Source organism: Geotrypetes seraphini, chromosome 6, assembly GCF_902459505.1.
Source record: "Geotrypetes seraphini chromosome 6, aGeoSer1.1, whole genome shotgun sequence".
NCBI classification, from domain to species: domain Eukaryota; kingdom Metazoa; phylum Chordata; class Amphibia; order Gymnophiona; family Dermophiidae; genus Geotrypetes; species Geotrypetes seraphini.
In genome coordinates, this window is record NC_047089.1 from 141984527 (window position 1) to 142001461 (window position 16935).

The 16935-nt window shown below is 46.4% G+C and overlaps 1 protein-coding gene across 1 annotated transcript in view; it reads right to left on the bottom strand.

Moving 5' to 3' along the window:
- LOC117362913 (fibrous sheath-interacting protein 2-like) overlaps window positions 1-16935 on the bottom strand; it is a 655319-nt gene that overhangs the window by 592288 nt on the left and 46096 nt on the right. The window contains exon 2 of the mRNA XM_033950005.1: window positions 10391-10516. Coding sequence (XP_033805896.1) covers window positions 10391-10516 — 126 coding nt within the window. The remainder of the gene's footprint in view (window positions 1-10390; window positions 10517-16935) is intronic.

A 16935-nucleotide genomic window follows, 5' to 3' on the forward strand; every position in this document is an offset into this window, starting at 1 on the left:
TTGATTCTCTTTTTTTGAAGAATATTGTATTTTAACAAGAGAATTTTTGATTATATTAATGATACTCCCATTTCAAGTGAGCGTGTTGATACAGTACCTTGGGGAGTGATAGCTTCTATTGGTTGGGAGTCCAAGTCGGGACTCTCTAATGAGAGGATTAATTCCTTAATGAACGGCAGGAGATTGTTTTCAATAGCTAATGCTAAAACTAATGCAGATTGGATTGGCATTGATCGGTTACATAAAACTTTAATAGGAAACAATTGCATTATAAGAACATAAGAAATGCCTTCACCGGATCAGACCGAGGTCCATCAAGTCCGGCGATCCGCTCACGCGGCGGCCCATTTAGGTTCTCTATTATGAAAACCTGAAATTACCCTATCCCTCAATATGATTTGCAAGAAGGTGTATATCCAACTTGTGCTTAAAACCCCGAAGAGTAGTCTCCGCCACAACACCCTCAGGAAGAGAATTCTAAGCGCCCACCACTCGTTGTGAGAAACAGAACTTCCTGGCATTCGTCCTGAACCTGCTGCCACCCAGTTTCAGGCTATGACCTCTTGTCCGTGTCACATCTGAAAATCTTAGTAATGCTGCTTCTTGGTCTGTTTCATCAAATCCTTTTAATATTTTAAAAGTCTCTATCAAATCGCCTCTCAGTCTTCTCCTCTCGAGTGTGAACAGTCCCAGTTTCCTTAGGTGTTCTTCATAGCTCAAATTTTTCATTCCTTTGACTAGTTTCGTGGCTCGCCTTTGCACCTTTTCCAACAGAGTTATGTCCTTCTTAAGATAAGGAGACCAGTGTTGGACACAGTACTCCAAGTGTGGTCTGATCATTGCTCTATAAAGCGGCATTATGACTTCTTCCGATCTACTCGTGATCCCGTTCCTAATTATGCCCAACATCCTGTTTGCTCTCTTCGCTGCTGCCGCACATTGTGCCGATGGCTTCAGGGTTCTGTCAATCAGTACCCCCAAATCCCTTTCATGATCGCATTTTGCTAATGTTACCCCAAACATTCTATACTCGTGTTCTTTATTCTTTTTTCCTAGATGCATCACCTTGCATTTATTAATGTTAAAATTCATCTGCCATTTTGTCGCCCATGTTTCCAGCTGTCTCAGATCCTTCTGAAGCTTCTCGCAGTCCCTTTGAGAGCCAACTGCCCGAAATAATTTTGTATCATCGGCTAACTTTATTATATTACTTGTTGTTTCCTCCTCAAGATCGTTTATAAAAATATTGAACAAAATAGGCCCAAGAACCGAGCCCTGGGGTACTCCACTAGTCACTTTCACCCAGTCCGAGAATTTCCCTTTTATGTTAACCCTCTGCATTCTGTTTTCTAACCATTTACCGATCCATCTATGCACTTCTCCCCCTATTCCGTGGCTTAGTAATTTCTTCATAAGCCTTGCATGTGGAACCTTGTCAAACGCTTTCTGGAAGTCCAAGTAAACTATGTCTACTGGATCTCCAGTATCCATATGTTTGTTCACTTTCTCAAAGAATTGTAGTAAATTTGTCAAACAAGACTTCCCTTTCCTGAAGCCATGTTGACTAGCCCTTATTAGGTTGTGATCCTCCAAGTGTTGCACAATGCTGTCTTTAATAAGTGTATCAATAATCTTCCCAGGAACCGATGTGAGGCTCATAGGTCGGTAGTTTCCTGGATCACCTCTTGATCCTTTTTTGAAAATTGGGATGACATTTGCTGTCCTCCAGTCTTCTGGTATTTGCCCTGTTCTAATTGACATGTTAGCTACGGTTTGTAATAGTTCACCAATTTCCACCTTAAGTTCCTTTAATACTCTCGGGTGAATTCCGTCTGGTCCGGGGGATTTGTCGTTTTTTAGTTTGTCAATCTGAACGTATATCATGTCCAACGTCACATTTACTGTTTCGAGGTTGTCCTCTATGCCTCTAGTTAATATCCTCCCTGTGTCTGGCACTGATGAAATGTCCTCATTTGTGAAGACCGAGGCAAAGAATGAATTTAACCTATCGGCAATCTGTTTGTCCTCTTTGATTGACCCCTTCTTTTCTTGGTTGTCTAGAGGCCCCACTGTCTCTCTTGCTGGTTTCTTTCCTTTTATATATCTAAAAAAGGGCTTGAAGTTTTTGGTTTCTTGTGCTATCTTTTCTTCATAGACTTTTTTGGCGTTTCTTACCACTTTGTGACACTTTTTCTGGTCGATTTTGTGACAGTTCCAGGCCTCCGTTGTTTTTTCCCTTTTCCATTTTTTAAACGAGTTTCTCTTCTCTCTCGCTGCCTCTTTCACCTCTCTGGATAACCAAGCTGGTTCACCTTTGTTCTTTTTTCGCTTTCCTTTGGATATCCACGGAATGTGTAGATTCTGTGCTTCTGTGATGGTGTTTTTCAGTAGAGACCATGCCTGATCGATTGTTTGGTATTCCGCTTTGCCCTTCTTGAGCCGTTTTCTGACCATGGTTCTCATGCTGTCGTAGTTCCCCTTTTTGAAGTTAAAGGCCGTGGATTTAGTCTTGATTGGTTTCCCCTTTCCGATGCCAATGGTAAAATTGATCATATTGTGGTCACTTGTCCCTAGCGGAGCCATAACCTCTACATCCACTGTCCTTCCAGTAATACCATTTATGACCAAGTCCAGGATTGCAGTTCCTCTTGTCGGTTCTACTACCATTTGTTCAAGGAAGCAATCTCCGATCATTTCCAAGAATTTTATCTCCCTTCCGCAGTTATATGTTCCCAATTTCCAGTTTACTCCCGGATAGTTGAAGTCTCCCATAATTGACACGTTTCCTGATTTACAATTACGAATAATTTCCTCCATCATTTCATTGTCTGTTTCCTCAGTCTGACCCGGGGGTCGATAATAGAGGCCGATATGTATGTCTGCTTCTTTTTGTCCCGGAATCATTATCCAGAGTGACTCTAGTTTACCATTTTCTTCTGTGTCTCCTTTTCTAACAGACTCTATTTCATCCTGGACATAGAGAGCAATACATCCCCCTTTTTGCCCAGTCCTATCTCTTCTGTATAGTTTATATCCTTGCATTGCTGTGTCCCATTCATTTTCCTCATTCCACCATGTTTCTGTTATTCCTATGATATCCAGTTGTTTCCTATTTGCTAATTCTTCCAGCTCGCCCATTTTGTTTCCTAAGCTTCTGGCATTCGTGTACATACATTTAAGTTCTCTTCGTGCCAATTTACTGAATTTAGTGGTCCTCACATCCTTTTTTGTATCCATTTGATCTTTTTAATTGCCTCTCGTGTCATCATGATCTTGCCCCAGTTCTGTGCTTGACTTTACCTCCTCCTGGTATCCTGGTGTCCGGGCCACCAAGCGGTTGTCGACTGTCGGCTCTCCCCTGATTTTTAGTTTAAAGCCTTCTCAATGGCCTTCTTAAAGTTCTCCGCCAGGACTCTCACTCCCTCTTTGGTGAGGTGTAGTCCGTCCTTTCTATATAATCTGCTTTTACCCCAGAATGCCGTCCAGTTTCGCACAAATTCTGCTACCCTTTTAGAATATTGCCATATTCAGAGAATTCCACGTGGTTTGGGAATTAATAAAGAACCTAGGTTTTTTAATAACTCTGCTTATGTAGATAGATGGAATCAAATGATTACACAATGTTCACTCTATTTGATGCTTCTTACAGTGGATATTTTAGAAGAAACAATTGAAGATCTTAATAAAGAATTTGGATCTAAACTTGGGACATTACAAGAAATAGAGGATGCAGAGGATTATGAAAAACATTATTCTGAGCATATTTAACAAACGGACAGTTATAGGCAAAGTATTCGAGCTCAAAAAGTAGCTAAGTTCCATCGTGATGAATTGGATTACACAAAAGGATATGTTTATCCCTGGATGGATTGTCATAGGAAAACCCGCCGGAATCGACCTAATAAAAAAAATCACTTTCATTAATTCATCTAGTGAATCATCGGTGGAGGATTTAGGAACTAAAACTCGATCTGCTGTACAATCCTCTAGTGCAACTGACTCTAATATTCTTTCTCAGTCTTTTTTACGGCTAGCACCAGCCGAATCAGTAGCTCCAATACCAATAATACCACAGGGGAAGAGCAGGCATACACGCAAGCAAGTGAAAACACGATGAATACTATTTTTTTCAGCGAAGATAAGTACTCTTCTATTCTCATTATTGTGTGCTGCTATTTTTTGCTGCTATTTGAATTATTTATTGATAGAGAGGGAGGAGTACAATAATGATTGAAGTTTGATCTGATAGAGTCCTGTGCTCATTATATAGTGTGTGTTGGTTGTTATTGAGCACAATAAATTAAATATTTTGTATAATATTTTAAATTTTTTATTCTCTTTTTTTGAAGAATACTGTATTTTTAAGAAGAGAATTTTTGATTATATTAATGATACTCCCATTTCAAGTGAGCATCCTGGGAGGAGCCTGAAGCTCTGATTGGCCCAGGTTAAGGCCCTTTCCATGGAAGAAGCCTTATATAACTTAGGCCAATTAGAGCCTCAGGCCCCTCCTCGGTGCATCCCAAGATGCACTGGAGAGGGGAAGGCCCATTTTAGATGACATAGGAAGGTCAGTTGGGAGGAGGGAGTCTGCCCAGTGTGCATCTATTTGGAGGTAAGGGGGAGGGGGCATCGGAGGTGGGAGGCAGGAGGAGGTGTTCTATGGCATGAGAGGGGAATCACTTGGCAGCAGAAGGGGTGGGCATCTCTCCCGCTGTGGGCGGTGCTCACAGCTGAGCGGCGGCAAGCTTGTCGGCAGAGGGGAGAGTGGGCATCTCTCCCGCTGTGGGTGGTGAGCACGGCTGAGCGGCAGTAAGCGTTTCTTGGCAGTGGGGAGAGTGGGCATCTCTCTTGCTGCAGGGGGGGTGTTCGCTGCCACTTCAGGGGAGGGGTTTTGTGATGCAACAGGAGAGAGGATGGGCATCTCTCCCATTGCATCACAACACTGGCTTTCTAACAGTCTCTGACACTGACCGGCACCCCTGGACCATTCAATTATTTTTGTCACCAAAAGCCAATGCCGCTTTTAGAAAATGGCTTGGCATTTTTTAAGAATCCACCAGAGGGCTTATTTCAGTGTTGAAGAGCCCATTTGCATGTCATTGTCGGAGACTGCTAGAAAGCTTCCTATTGACAGAGATAATCCATTTTGATAATCCACTGCTAAAATGTGTAAAGGCTAAACCGTCAACAAACAGTTTAGCAACAGCATTAAAAGTTTTGAGAATCTGGGCCTAAGTCAGAGACCCACAACCCTTTCTACACTTACCAATAAACAGAGCTGAAGCTCTGGAAGTGACATCAAATGCATCAATCACGGATCTGGCCATGAACTTTCTGGTTTTGAGCAGATTATGAGTGATGTCTTGATATTGGTCAGATGTTGTTCAAAAGTAGCCAACTGGACTAACTCTTTAAGGTAAAAAGTCATATAAAGTTATAGCTTAGAATACAGCTCGCAAGCATAGTGTTTTGATAGAGCCATCTACCAAATTTGTCCAGGGTTTCGGCCCTCTCTTCCAGGAGTGCTGGCATATGTTCTAGTACTGGATGACCTATTTAAGGCAGACTTAACTAAGAGGGACTGATGTTGTAGCTGAGGTTCATCAAACCCTGGACATGCCTAGACCCTATAAATATTTTCTAGGTGCTACAGGCACACATAGGTGTCTCCCAATTTTTAAATAAATTATCTTTCATAAAATGATGAAATGGAAACTTTAAGCAGTCCTTAGGAATTTGTTCAAAATCCAAGGCAACATACAAACTCTGCTTTTGGCTCAGATTCCATTTTCTATGGTAGGTCATGTCCCATTTGTCATATGAATCTGATAAATGACAACTCTTTGGTGGAGACTTACCTCTAGGAGGTGGAGGAGAAAAAATCAGGTAATAGCATAGGATTCTAGTACAGAGAGTTCTGGATCCAAGTATGTAGAGCCTGAGAGATCTAAGTATGTAGAGTCTGAGAGATCTGAATCACAGTCTGTTCTTTTACGAGACAAGACACGGTTAGAGCGGTAGTCTTTTGATTTGGATTGGTGTCAATATGAAGATCTATGACTGCGGTGCCTAGAAGAGCTCCAATTGGTGTCTTGGTGCCAATCCGATGTGGAGCGTGAAGAACCGTGATGGCTATGAAGGATGTGGCTTGGTACTAGGGCTTGGTGGAGCGATGCTCAGGCTGGGACAGTACCGATGGGAGCCGAGGGACCTACAGGGGCTGGTTGCAACTACAACATAAGTGCCAATTCCCTCTGAAGGAGCTCTCAAAGTTGTTCCTGAAAGGACTGCACTGATACCATTGCCAGTACATATGGTGCCATCGAGGCGTTGGTGACATCAATGAGGAGGCACGTCTCCGAGGAGACACTAACTGCCGTGAAGAAGACCTCAGCTTCTTACATCGGCTTTTGGCGTGCATCGACTTAAGCGATGCTTGAGAGGACACCAATATATGAGCCAATGGAGAAGCATGTGCTCACTTCTTAGCATTTTTAGAAGGAGAAGTCGATGGTACCGTTGGAGTCGACACCAAGCGGAATGCTGGTGCCAACTTCGATGTCGATGCTTCTGGAGAACTGTCCTTAGACTTAGATGGCGAAGGTAAAGACTTAGATGGCAAAGGTGAAGACATCGTCAATGGAGTAGAGCCGAAAGGTTTCGCCTGCTGAATAAGATGAGCCTTCAAAGAACGTTTTTTTAAGAGTGGCGCAGTGGAGTCAAGCGACAACCCGGTATTTGGGACCAAGATACTGAAGGCACCAACTATGCAGCTCAGCAGTGGAGATGGCCCTGCTGCATCAATAACACTTTTTTAACCCACAGGAAGGCTTCGACATCTATGGAAAAATAGCTGCAGTGAGGTCGAAGGACTCAATCGTAGCAGTGATCAAGTGAAGTAGAATTTGAAAGTTGATTGATTTAACCAGCCTGCTAAGAAGCTGAGAGGAGCCTGAAGGCCCCAAAATCAAAAGAGAAAAAATTTAGAGGAATTTAAAGTAAATCACTAAGGAAATTAGATGATGAAGAAAAAGAAGAGAAAAAAGTACAGGAAGGCAAAAAATATGAAGAAAAATCACGTTTGGACACACTCCAAAAACACAACTTCTTAGCTTCACGGAAGACTAAGAATAGATTGTCCCGCGAGCCAACGTCAGGCGGGAAGGCACTCGCACATGCGCGGTATGGATAGTATCAAGTTTAATAGAGATTTGATTAATCGCTTAATCATAATTCTAAGCGATGTACATAATAATAAAATTACAAAGTATGGGGAATAATACAATGCATAACAAAAACAAGGTCCAACAGGACTATTAACAAACTTAACAAAACTAAGAACACAAGGGAGGGAAGGGATAAGAACTACAAATTAATTGAAAGTTAAAGGGACATACAAGAACGATACATAAGGAAAGGGAAGTTAAAAATTACTTCAATAAGATTAGGCAGAAAAAGTAAAATAAGTTGGAAGACTAAATGGCTAATTTTCAAAGGCGTCTTTAAAAAGAAAGCTCTTTAGTTTACTTTTGAATTTTTCCAAGTTGTGTTCTTCCCTCAAGTAAATAGGAAGTGAATTCCAAGTTTGGGGGGCTGTAACAGAAAAAATCAATTGCCGTCTAGTATTAATAATTCTAAGAGAGGGAATCGTCAGCAAATGCTGTTCAATAGATCTCAATGTTCTATTGGAAGTATATAGAATTAATAGCTTATAAATGAAAGCTGGAGTTTTGTAAAGAAGGGATTTGAATGTGAGCAAACATAGTTTATATGTTATCCGGTGAGCAACCGGAAGCCAGTGCGCTTTCTTGAGGAGGGGTGTTACGTGATAAGAACATAAGAACATAAGCAGTGCCTCCGCCGGGTCAGACCATAGGTCCATCCTGCCCAGCAGTCCGCTCCCGCGGCGGCCCAAACAGGTCACGACCTGTCTGAATCACCAGAAGGGGCCCCTTTCCACCTTGGTTTCTCATTAAAGTCCTATCTTCCCATCAAAGTCCTCACCCTCTGGTCTTGCCCATGCACGACCTGGTTGGCTTTCTATACTTATTACCTGGTTAGCTTTCTATACTTGTGTTACATCCCAGCACCTCTCTCAGTATCCCACGATCCCTTTATCCCTCAGGAATCCATCCAATCCCTGTTTGAATCCATGTACCGTACTCTGCCTGATCACTTCCTCCGGTAGCGCATTCCAAGTGTTCACGACCCTTTGGGTGAAGAAAAACTTCCTTGCATTTGTTTTGAACCTATCTCCCTTCAGTTTCTCCGAATGCCCCCTCATACCTGTTGTCAAAACTGTGATCAAACTTCTTGGCTTTAGATATGAGCTTGATAGAAGCATTCTGAATAATTTGTAGACGCTTGATTTCATTTTGAGCTATTCCCTTAAATAGGGCATCGAGAAGTCTGAAGAAGTTAAAGTAACAGTACACATTTGCATTGTCTGTACCAGGCTCCATTGATGATGTCACCCATCTGTGAGAATATGCTGCCTACTTGTCCCGGGATAACATAATTTCCCCCGGATTCTGAATCCGGCGCCCATGTTGGCAGCCGCTGCCGATCACGTGTCAATCATGCGACAGCGCCGGTTACAGAATTGTGTCTAAACAGCTAAGATAGGCGGCTGAAATGCACGCCCAGAAAACTCTGGCCTACATTTCAGCCACTTATCTATGCTGTGGGATTCTAAAGCCAGCCTGCAGCTGCCATAAGCTGATTACAGTAGGGGAATTTATCTCCAATCAGCTGAGCTGTCAGAACTCCCTGAAGTTGTGACTTCGGGGAGTTCTACTGGCTCAGCTGACTGGGGGCGAAATTCCCCTGCTGCAATCAGCTGAGCCAATCAACAGGCAAGATGCCCACTCCCTCCTGCCTCACACTCCCAACTCCCCCCCCCCCACCCGAAATCAGCAAGAGGGTTGCCCACTCCCTCCTGCCTGAGAACACCTTCTCCCAAAACCCCACCCCTGACATCTCACACAGACACCCCTGAACCTCCTGACACCCCACCCCGACACTCCCAAAACCCTATGAACCCCCATACACCCCTACCAACCCCCCAACTCCTCACCCCTACCTGGACACCCTGACCCCCCCAACCCCATAGCTTAAATTAAAATCAGACAAGAGGGCTGCCCACTCCCTCCTGCCAGCAGGCCTGTCTTTTCAAAATGGTGGGCCTTTCCCTTCCCAGTGCATCCTGGGATGTACCGGGGAGAGGCCTAATACTCTTATTGGCCCAGACACCTAAGGCCCCTCTCATATGGCCTACCTGAGCCAATCAGAGCCTTAGGCCCCTCCCTGGGGATGTCCGAGTGGGATGTCAAGGGTGGCGGGTGGGGTGTTAGGAAGGCAGGAGGAAGTGGGCATCCCTCCTTCCGATTTCAGATGGGGGGGGTTGAGGGTGTCAGGAAAGAGGGAGTGGGCATTCCTCCTGACGATTTCGGGTGGGGGTGTTGGGAGGTGTCAGGCAGGAGGGAATAGGCATCCCTCCTGCCGATTGAGGGGATCTTTTGTCACCACAGCCGGCTCAGCTGATCGTAGCAGAATTCCTCCCCCCTGATCAGATGAGCCGGCAGAACTCCCTGAAGCTGCAGCTTTGGGAAATTCTGCTCTCAGCTGATCAGCAATAAATTACCCTGCCATGATCAACTTATGGCAGCTGCAGGCTGGCTTTAAGATCCCTTAGCATAGATAAGCAGCTGAAATGTAGGCCAGGGTTTTCATGGCCTATATTTCAGCCACCTATCTTGGCGTGAATCGTGATTAGGTAGCCACTTCAGCCTGCCTAACACAACTTCCAGCATTGACCATGCCTATTTAGGCATTCAGCAGCCTAAAGCAGCTACCTAGTCACGATTCCAGTGCATTTGGTAAACGCTTAAACCTTGCCATTTTCAACGGCGTTTTTCAATTAACTTAGGTGCCAGCAAAGTGCCTATCAATGTCTAAGTTTAGGCACCAGTTTTAGAATATTCCCCTTTATGTTTAATTCGCAATCCATTCTAGGCTCTTTTGTAAGGATGGGCAAAAATATTTGCATTTACTACAGACACACAGGTAATAAACAAAATTGTTAATACCTTCCACTGCTTGCTCTTATTACTGTAACACTGATGCCTCCCCAAATTTAAAGAATTTTAAAATAAAATAAATACAAAAATACTAACAGTATTATTTAAAAATAACCCCTCCCCCTTTTACAAAAACGTACCATGGTTTTGAGCGCTGGCTGTGGCAGTAACAGCTCCAATGCTCATAGATTTCCTATGAGTATTGGAGCTATTACCACCGCGGCCAGCGCTAAAAACCATGCTATGGTTTTGTAAAAAGGGGGGAGGGGATGATTTATAAATAAGTATTGTGCCATTCCTCTATTTACCTTTTCGCACAAATCTGTTGTGTAAAGTACGACATCTCTACCTGGAAGCAATGGCAACTTAGCACCAAGGGGCATATCCAACAACTGCTTTGCTGATGGACCTTGCATGAGATCTTGAATGGTGCCCTGTAAGAGAAGATATATAAAGAAAGGTGAAATTAATATCTGCCAAAGGAAAAAGAGGAAAATGGAAAAATTATGTTCTTACCTGTTAATTTTCTTTCCTTTGGAAGCAGCAGATGAATCCAGAGACCAGTGGGATATCACACATCGACCAGCAGGTGGAGATAGAGAAACTGATTATCAGATGGTCCTATAGGTTTGGCATTCTTCCTGTATATTCAGTATCACTCCTTGCCCAAGCATCCGGAACTAGGAAATATTGAGCATGTAAAAAACTTTCCAACAACAAATTGCAAAGGGTAAAATGCAGAATACAACTACCAACAGTAACAAAACCAAAACATGCAACAGAGAAACTGACAGACCATCTGTAGAAAGGGTGGGGCTCTGGAATCATCTGTTGCTTCTAAAGGAAAGAAAATTAACAGATAAGAACATAATTTTTCCTTCCTTAGCACAGCAGCAGATGAATCTAGGGATGTAGCAAAGCAAATCTCAAACTGTGTGGGAAGCAAACGCCGCCTCCGCAATAACTGAAGCGCCAAAGTCAGCATCCGCACGGGCTGCCACATCCAACCGGTAATGCTTAGAAAAAGTATTCTTAGAAGACCAAGTAACCGCCCGACAAATCTCCTCCAAGGAAAGACCCCTGGACTCTGCCCAAGACGTAGCCATCACTCGGGTTGAATGTGCACGAAGCTGTTCTGGCAACTGCTTCCCTACCATCAAGTAAGCTGAAGCAATGGTCTCTTTGACCCAACGAGTGATGGAAGCCTTGGACGCAGCCATATTTTTGTTGCGTCCCGCGAATAACACAAAGAGATGGTCTGAACAACGAAAGTCGTTAGTAACCTGTAAATAATGTAGAAGAATTCTGCGCACATCAAGGAAACACAATGAAGAGAAGCGCTCCCCACCATTCCTCCTGCCGAAAAGCAGGAAGGAAGAGATACTGGTTCACATGAAAGGAAGACACCACCTTAGGAAGAAACGATGGAACCATCTGAACAGACACTCCGGCATTGGAAATGCGCAAAAAGGGATCCCTGCAAGACAACACCTGCAACTCCGAAACCCTTCGGGCAGACGCCATTGCTACCAAAACACCGCTTTCAAAGTGACATCTTTTAGAGTTGCAGTAGATAATGGTTCAAACGGGGCCTTCTGTAACCCCCCCCCCCCCCCCAAGGACAACCTTAAGAATCCACTCTGAACAGATCTTCTTAACAGGTAGCCAAATATGGTGTACCCCTTTCAGGAATCGAACTACATCAGGTTGAGACGACAGCGTCGAATGAGATACCCGGCCTCTGTAACAAGCAATGGCCGCCACCTGAACCTTAAGGGAATTTTAGGCCAACCCTTTTGCGACGCCGTCCTGCAAAAAGGAAAAAATATCAGACAGAGAAGCCCTGAAGGGCAAAAGACCCCAAGTAGCACAAGACTCGAAAACCTGCCAGACTCTAGCATATGAGGTAGAGGTAGATCTCTTTTTGGCCTGAAGAAGAGTGGAAATAACCTGTTCTGAATATCCCCTCCGCCTCAGCCACGACCTTTCAAGAGCCAGGCCGTAAGACTAAAGTGGGACGGATTTTCCATGGTTATTGGACCCTGAGTTAGTAAGTCCGGAGTCACCAGAAATGTCAACCGATCATCTGTCGACAGCCGGATCAAGTCCGCATACCAAGGACGACGCGGCCAATCCGGAGCTACCAGGATCACCCTACCCGTAAAGAGAGATATGCGATGCAACACCCGACCTATTATCGGCCAAGGAGGAAACACATAAAAAAGGCAACTCGGAGGCCATGGAAGAGCCAATGCGTCTACCCCTTCCAACTCCCTCTCTCTGCGTCTACTGAAGAACCGAGGAAGCTTTGCATTTCAAGACGAGGCCATGAGATCCATCTCCGGAAGACCCCACTTCTGAACTAGCAGGTCGAATGCCTGAGCGGAGAGTTCCCATTCTCCGGGATCTAGAAGATTTCTGCTGAGGAAGTCTGCCTGAACATTTGCCTGACTCGCAATGTGCGCCGCCAAGAGAAGAGGAATATGAATTTCCGCCCATTGAAACAGGACCATCGCCTCGCTGGCCAATTGAGGACTTCATGTATTTCCCTGCCGGTTGATAAACGCTACCGCCTTGACACTGTCCGAATAGACCCTCGTCCGTCGGTCCTGAACTATGGACTGAAACGCTTGAAGCGCAAGCCTGATCACCCTCAACTCTAGCATACTGATCGACCACTGAGCTCCTCCTGAGACCAAACTCCTTGCGCTGAAGATTGAAGGCACTGAGCTCCCCATCCCAGAAGACTGGCATCCGTCGTAACTACGACCCAGTCCGGTGTCGCAAGTGGCATGCCCTTGAACAGATTGACCTCGTTGAGCCACCAATGCATGCTGAGGGAAGCTTGAGAAATCCACTGAAGACGCCAATCGTAGTCCTGAGACACCAGGGACCACCGTGATAGAAGAGACTTCTGCAATGGTCTCATGTGGAAGCGAGCCCATGGCACCACTTCCAGAGCCGCCACCATCGATCCCAGAACTTGCACATAATCCCAAACTTGTGGTCTGGGTGACTGTAGAAGAAGGCGAACTTGAGACTGCAACTTCTCCTCCCGGTCTTTGGGGAGAAACACTTTCCCTAGACAAGTGTCGAACTGCACTCCCAGATGTTCCAACAATTAGTACGGGGTAAGAGAGCTCTTTGAAAAGTTGATGACCCACCCGAAAGATTGAAGAAGAGATACCATCCTCTGGGTTACCGTCAAACTCTCTTGCCTGGAAGACGCACGGATCAACCAGTCGTCCAAGTAAGGATGTACCCGAATCCCCTCTTTGTGAAGAAATGCTGCCACCACAACCATTACCTTTGAAAAAGTGCGCGGTGCTGTGGCGAGACAAAAAGGCATCGCACGAAACTGATAATGTTGGCCTAGGATCGCAAATCAAAGAAAGCGCTGATGTGAAGGCCATATTGGAATTTGCAAGTAAGCCTCTTTGAGATCGAGGGAGGTAAGGAACTCCCCTGGTTGAACCGCTGCAATGACTGATCGCACTGTTCCCATATGGAAATGTCTGACCTTGAGAAATTTGTTGACCCGTTCGAGATCCAGCATTGGTCTGACAGACCCTCCCTTCTTGAGCACAACGAAGTAAATAGAATATCTGCCCTGGCCCACTTCTGCTGGGGGAACCGGAACCATAGCCCCAAGATCCAGAAGCACTTGAAGGGTGAGCTACACTGAGTCTCTCTTGGTTGCCCTGTTGCAAGGGGATGCCAAGAAAGAATCGACAACGGAAGAGGAAAATTCTAGTTTGTAATGTCTCTAATAATGTACAATACCCACTGGTCGGACGTTATCAAGGCCCACTTTGTTAGAAAGGAAGAAAGCCAACCTCCTAAAGAAATGGCGGAGGGAGCCGAGATCCCATCATTGTTGATTGCATCGGGTGCCGCGTGCAGGAGAAGGAGGCAGCAGCGCTTGGTAGCCAGATCAAGCAGGGGAGAGCCTGAGAGACCGAGTTTGAAGTAGGAGAAGAAGGCAGGAAGAAGCACAGGGCTCGGGGAACCGGCGAGAGTAAGCTCCGCCCACCCCCACCGCATCAGAGGCAGCGTCGGACTCCCCCTTGAAAAGGGGGCGGAGTCAACGCGGCGAACTCTGCATCAGGTGCCGCGTGCAGGAGAAGGAGGCAGCAGCGCTTGGTAGCCAGATCAAGCAGGGGAGAGCCTGAGAGACCGAGTTTGAAGTAGGAGAAGAAGGCAGGAAGAAGCACAGGGCTCGGGGAACCGGCGAGAGTAAGCTCCGCCCACCCCCACCGCATCAGAGGCAGCGTCGGACTCCCCCTTGAAAAGGGGGCGGAGTCAACGCGGCAAACTCTGCATCGGGTGCCGCGTGCAGGAGAAGGAGGCAGCAGCGCTTGGTAGCCAGATCAAGCAGGGGAGAGCCTGAGAGACCGAGTTTGAAGTAGGAGAAGAAGGCAGGAAGAAGCACAGGGCTCGGGGAACCGGCGAGAGTAAGCTCCGCCCACCCCCACCGCATCAGAGGCAGCGTCGGACTCCCCCTTGAAAAGGGGGCGGAGTCAACGCGGCGAACTCTGCATCGGGTGCCGCGTGCAGGAGAAGGAGGCAGCAGCGCTTGGTAGCCAGATCAAGCAGGGGAGAGCCTGAGAGACCGAGTTTGAAGTAGGAGAAGAAGGCAGGAAGAAGCACAGGGCTCGGGGAACCGGCGAGAGTAAGCTCCGCCCACCCCCACCGCATCAGAGGCAGCGTCGGACTCCCCCTTGAAAAGGGGGCGGAGTCAACGCGGCGAACTCTGCATCGGGTGCCGCGTGCAGGAGAAGGAGGCAGCAGCGCTTGGTAGCCAGATCAAGCAGGGGAGAGCCTGAGAGACCGAGTTTGAAGTAGGAGAAGAAGGCAGGAAGAAGCACAGGGCTCGGGGAACCGGCGAGAGTAAGCTCCGCCCACCCCCACCGCATCAGAGGCAGCGTCGGACTCCCCCTTGAAAAGGGGGCGGAGCCAACGGCGCGCAGCCGTTCGGCGCGCGGCGAAGGCGAACGGCAAAGGCGCTCGCCTTAGCGAGAGCGCCTTTGCGAAGAGCATTTGCGGAGAGACAAGGCACTACTATCAAGAACAAACTGAGTAAGTCAGAGGGGTAAAGAAGCGACAAGCACAAAAGGAAAGCACATAAAGGAAAGAAAGAGACAGACACAAAGGGCCAAGCCATTCACACAAGTATACCAAGGAGGCAGCAAGCAGGCAGAGGGAGAGAGGACACAAGCAACATAAGGAAGCAGCAGGCAAGGGACACAAGCACACACGAGGGAAGCAAGAAATGGAAGCCCAAGGAAGTCAGAAGGTGAGCTTTCCGGTCTTCTGTATCGGCTGCAATATGTATGACTACCTCCCTTCGGGGATCCAGGCATACATTTGCAATCGATGTATGGAGATGGATAGCTTGAAATGTCAGGTAAGACTATTGGAAGGAACAGTGATGGAGCTCGAAGACAGAATCCGAGCACAGGAGAAGATTCTAGTGGAATACAGCCCAAACGACGAGGTCAAGGAACTAGAAATGTTCATAGAGGAAGCTCATCAGCACCACGTAGAGATCCCAGGGCTGGAAAACTGTACTCAGGAAACCCATGTGAGGAAAGAAGACACCCATGCAAACACAGAAGAAACCGAAGACGAGGTAGGAGACAACCGCACACCAGGAGTAATAGTGAGAGCACAGGAAGACATCGCCCCACCCAAAGAACAGGAAAAAATTTCAAGAGTATCATTGGAGGAAGAAGACTGGCCCTACTCCAAGGACGTGGACCTACGCCCCCCAAGGAACTCCCGAATAAAGAAGATGGGGATCATCGTAGGCGACTCCATTATACGACATGTGGACAGCCACACCGCAGGAGGAAGAGAGGACAGAGTCGTCACCTGTCTGCCTGGAGCAAGAGTGAAGGATGTGACCAACAGGATCTCCAGGATCATAGATGGCGCAGGGGGAGAGGACACCGCTGTGCTTATCCACGTGGGAACAAATGATGTGAGCGGGCGGAAGTATGACAGGGAAGAGCTGAAGGGCCAGCTCCGCTCACTCGGAAGACAACTGAAGATCAGGGAGGTGAAGGTGGCCTTCTCTGAGATCCTCCCAGTACCAAGAGCGGATGGAAAGAGACAAGGGGAATTGCAAGTAATCAACGCCTGGATGAGACGATGGTGCGAAGAAGAAGGCTTCGACTTCGTGCGCAACTGGACGGCGTTCTGGGGAAAAAGCAAGTACTACAGAAGGGACGGACTACACCTCAACAAGGAAGGAGCAAGAGTTTTGGCAGGCAACATGAAGAAGGCAATCGAGAAGGCTTTAAACTGAAAGATAGGGGAAAGCCGACAGTCGACCACTGGTCGATGGCACGGATAGCGGGATGCCCCGAGGAAGAAGCCAAGGACTACTACTCCTACACAAGAGAAGACGACCTCACAGCCAATAAGGGAGAAAAAGCAGGAAGGGACAACTCAGACACAGGAGGGGATGACCACACAGCAAACAAGGGTGATAACACAGGAGCAGTAAAGGATACCGTAATTGAAACTATAGGAATGGCCAAGAGTAGAAGGTCCAAAAAGGTAACACGAAGGGAACTTAGATGTATGTATACGAATGCTAGAAGTCTAGGTAACAAAATGGGGGAACTAGAGACAATAGCAAGACATGACATATTGGATATCATTGGCATAACAGAAACATGGTGGAATGAAGAAAACAAATGGGACACAGTACTACAGGGATACAAACTGTATAGAAGAGATAGTAGGGCAGAAAGGTGGAGGTATTGCTCTATATGTTAAGGAGGAAATAGATTCTGCTGAAATGGTTACAACAGAAATGAAAGAGAAGCTTGAGTCACTCTGGATC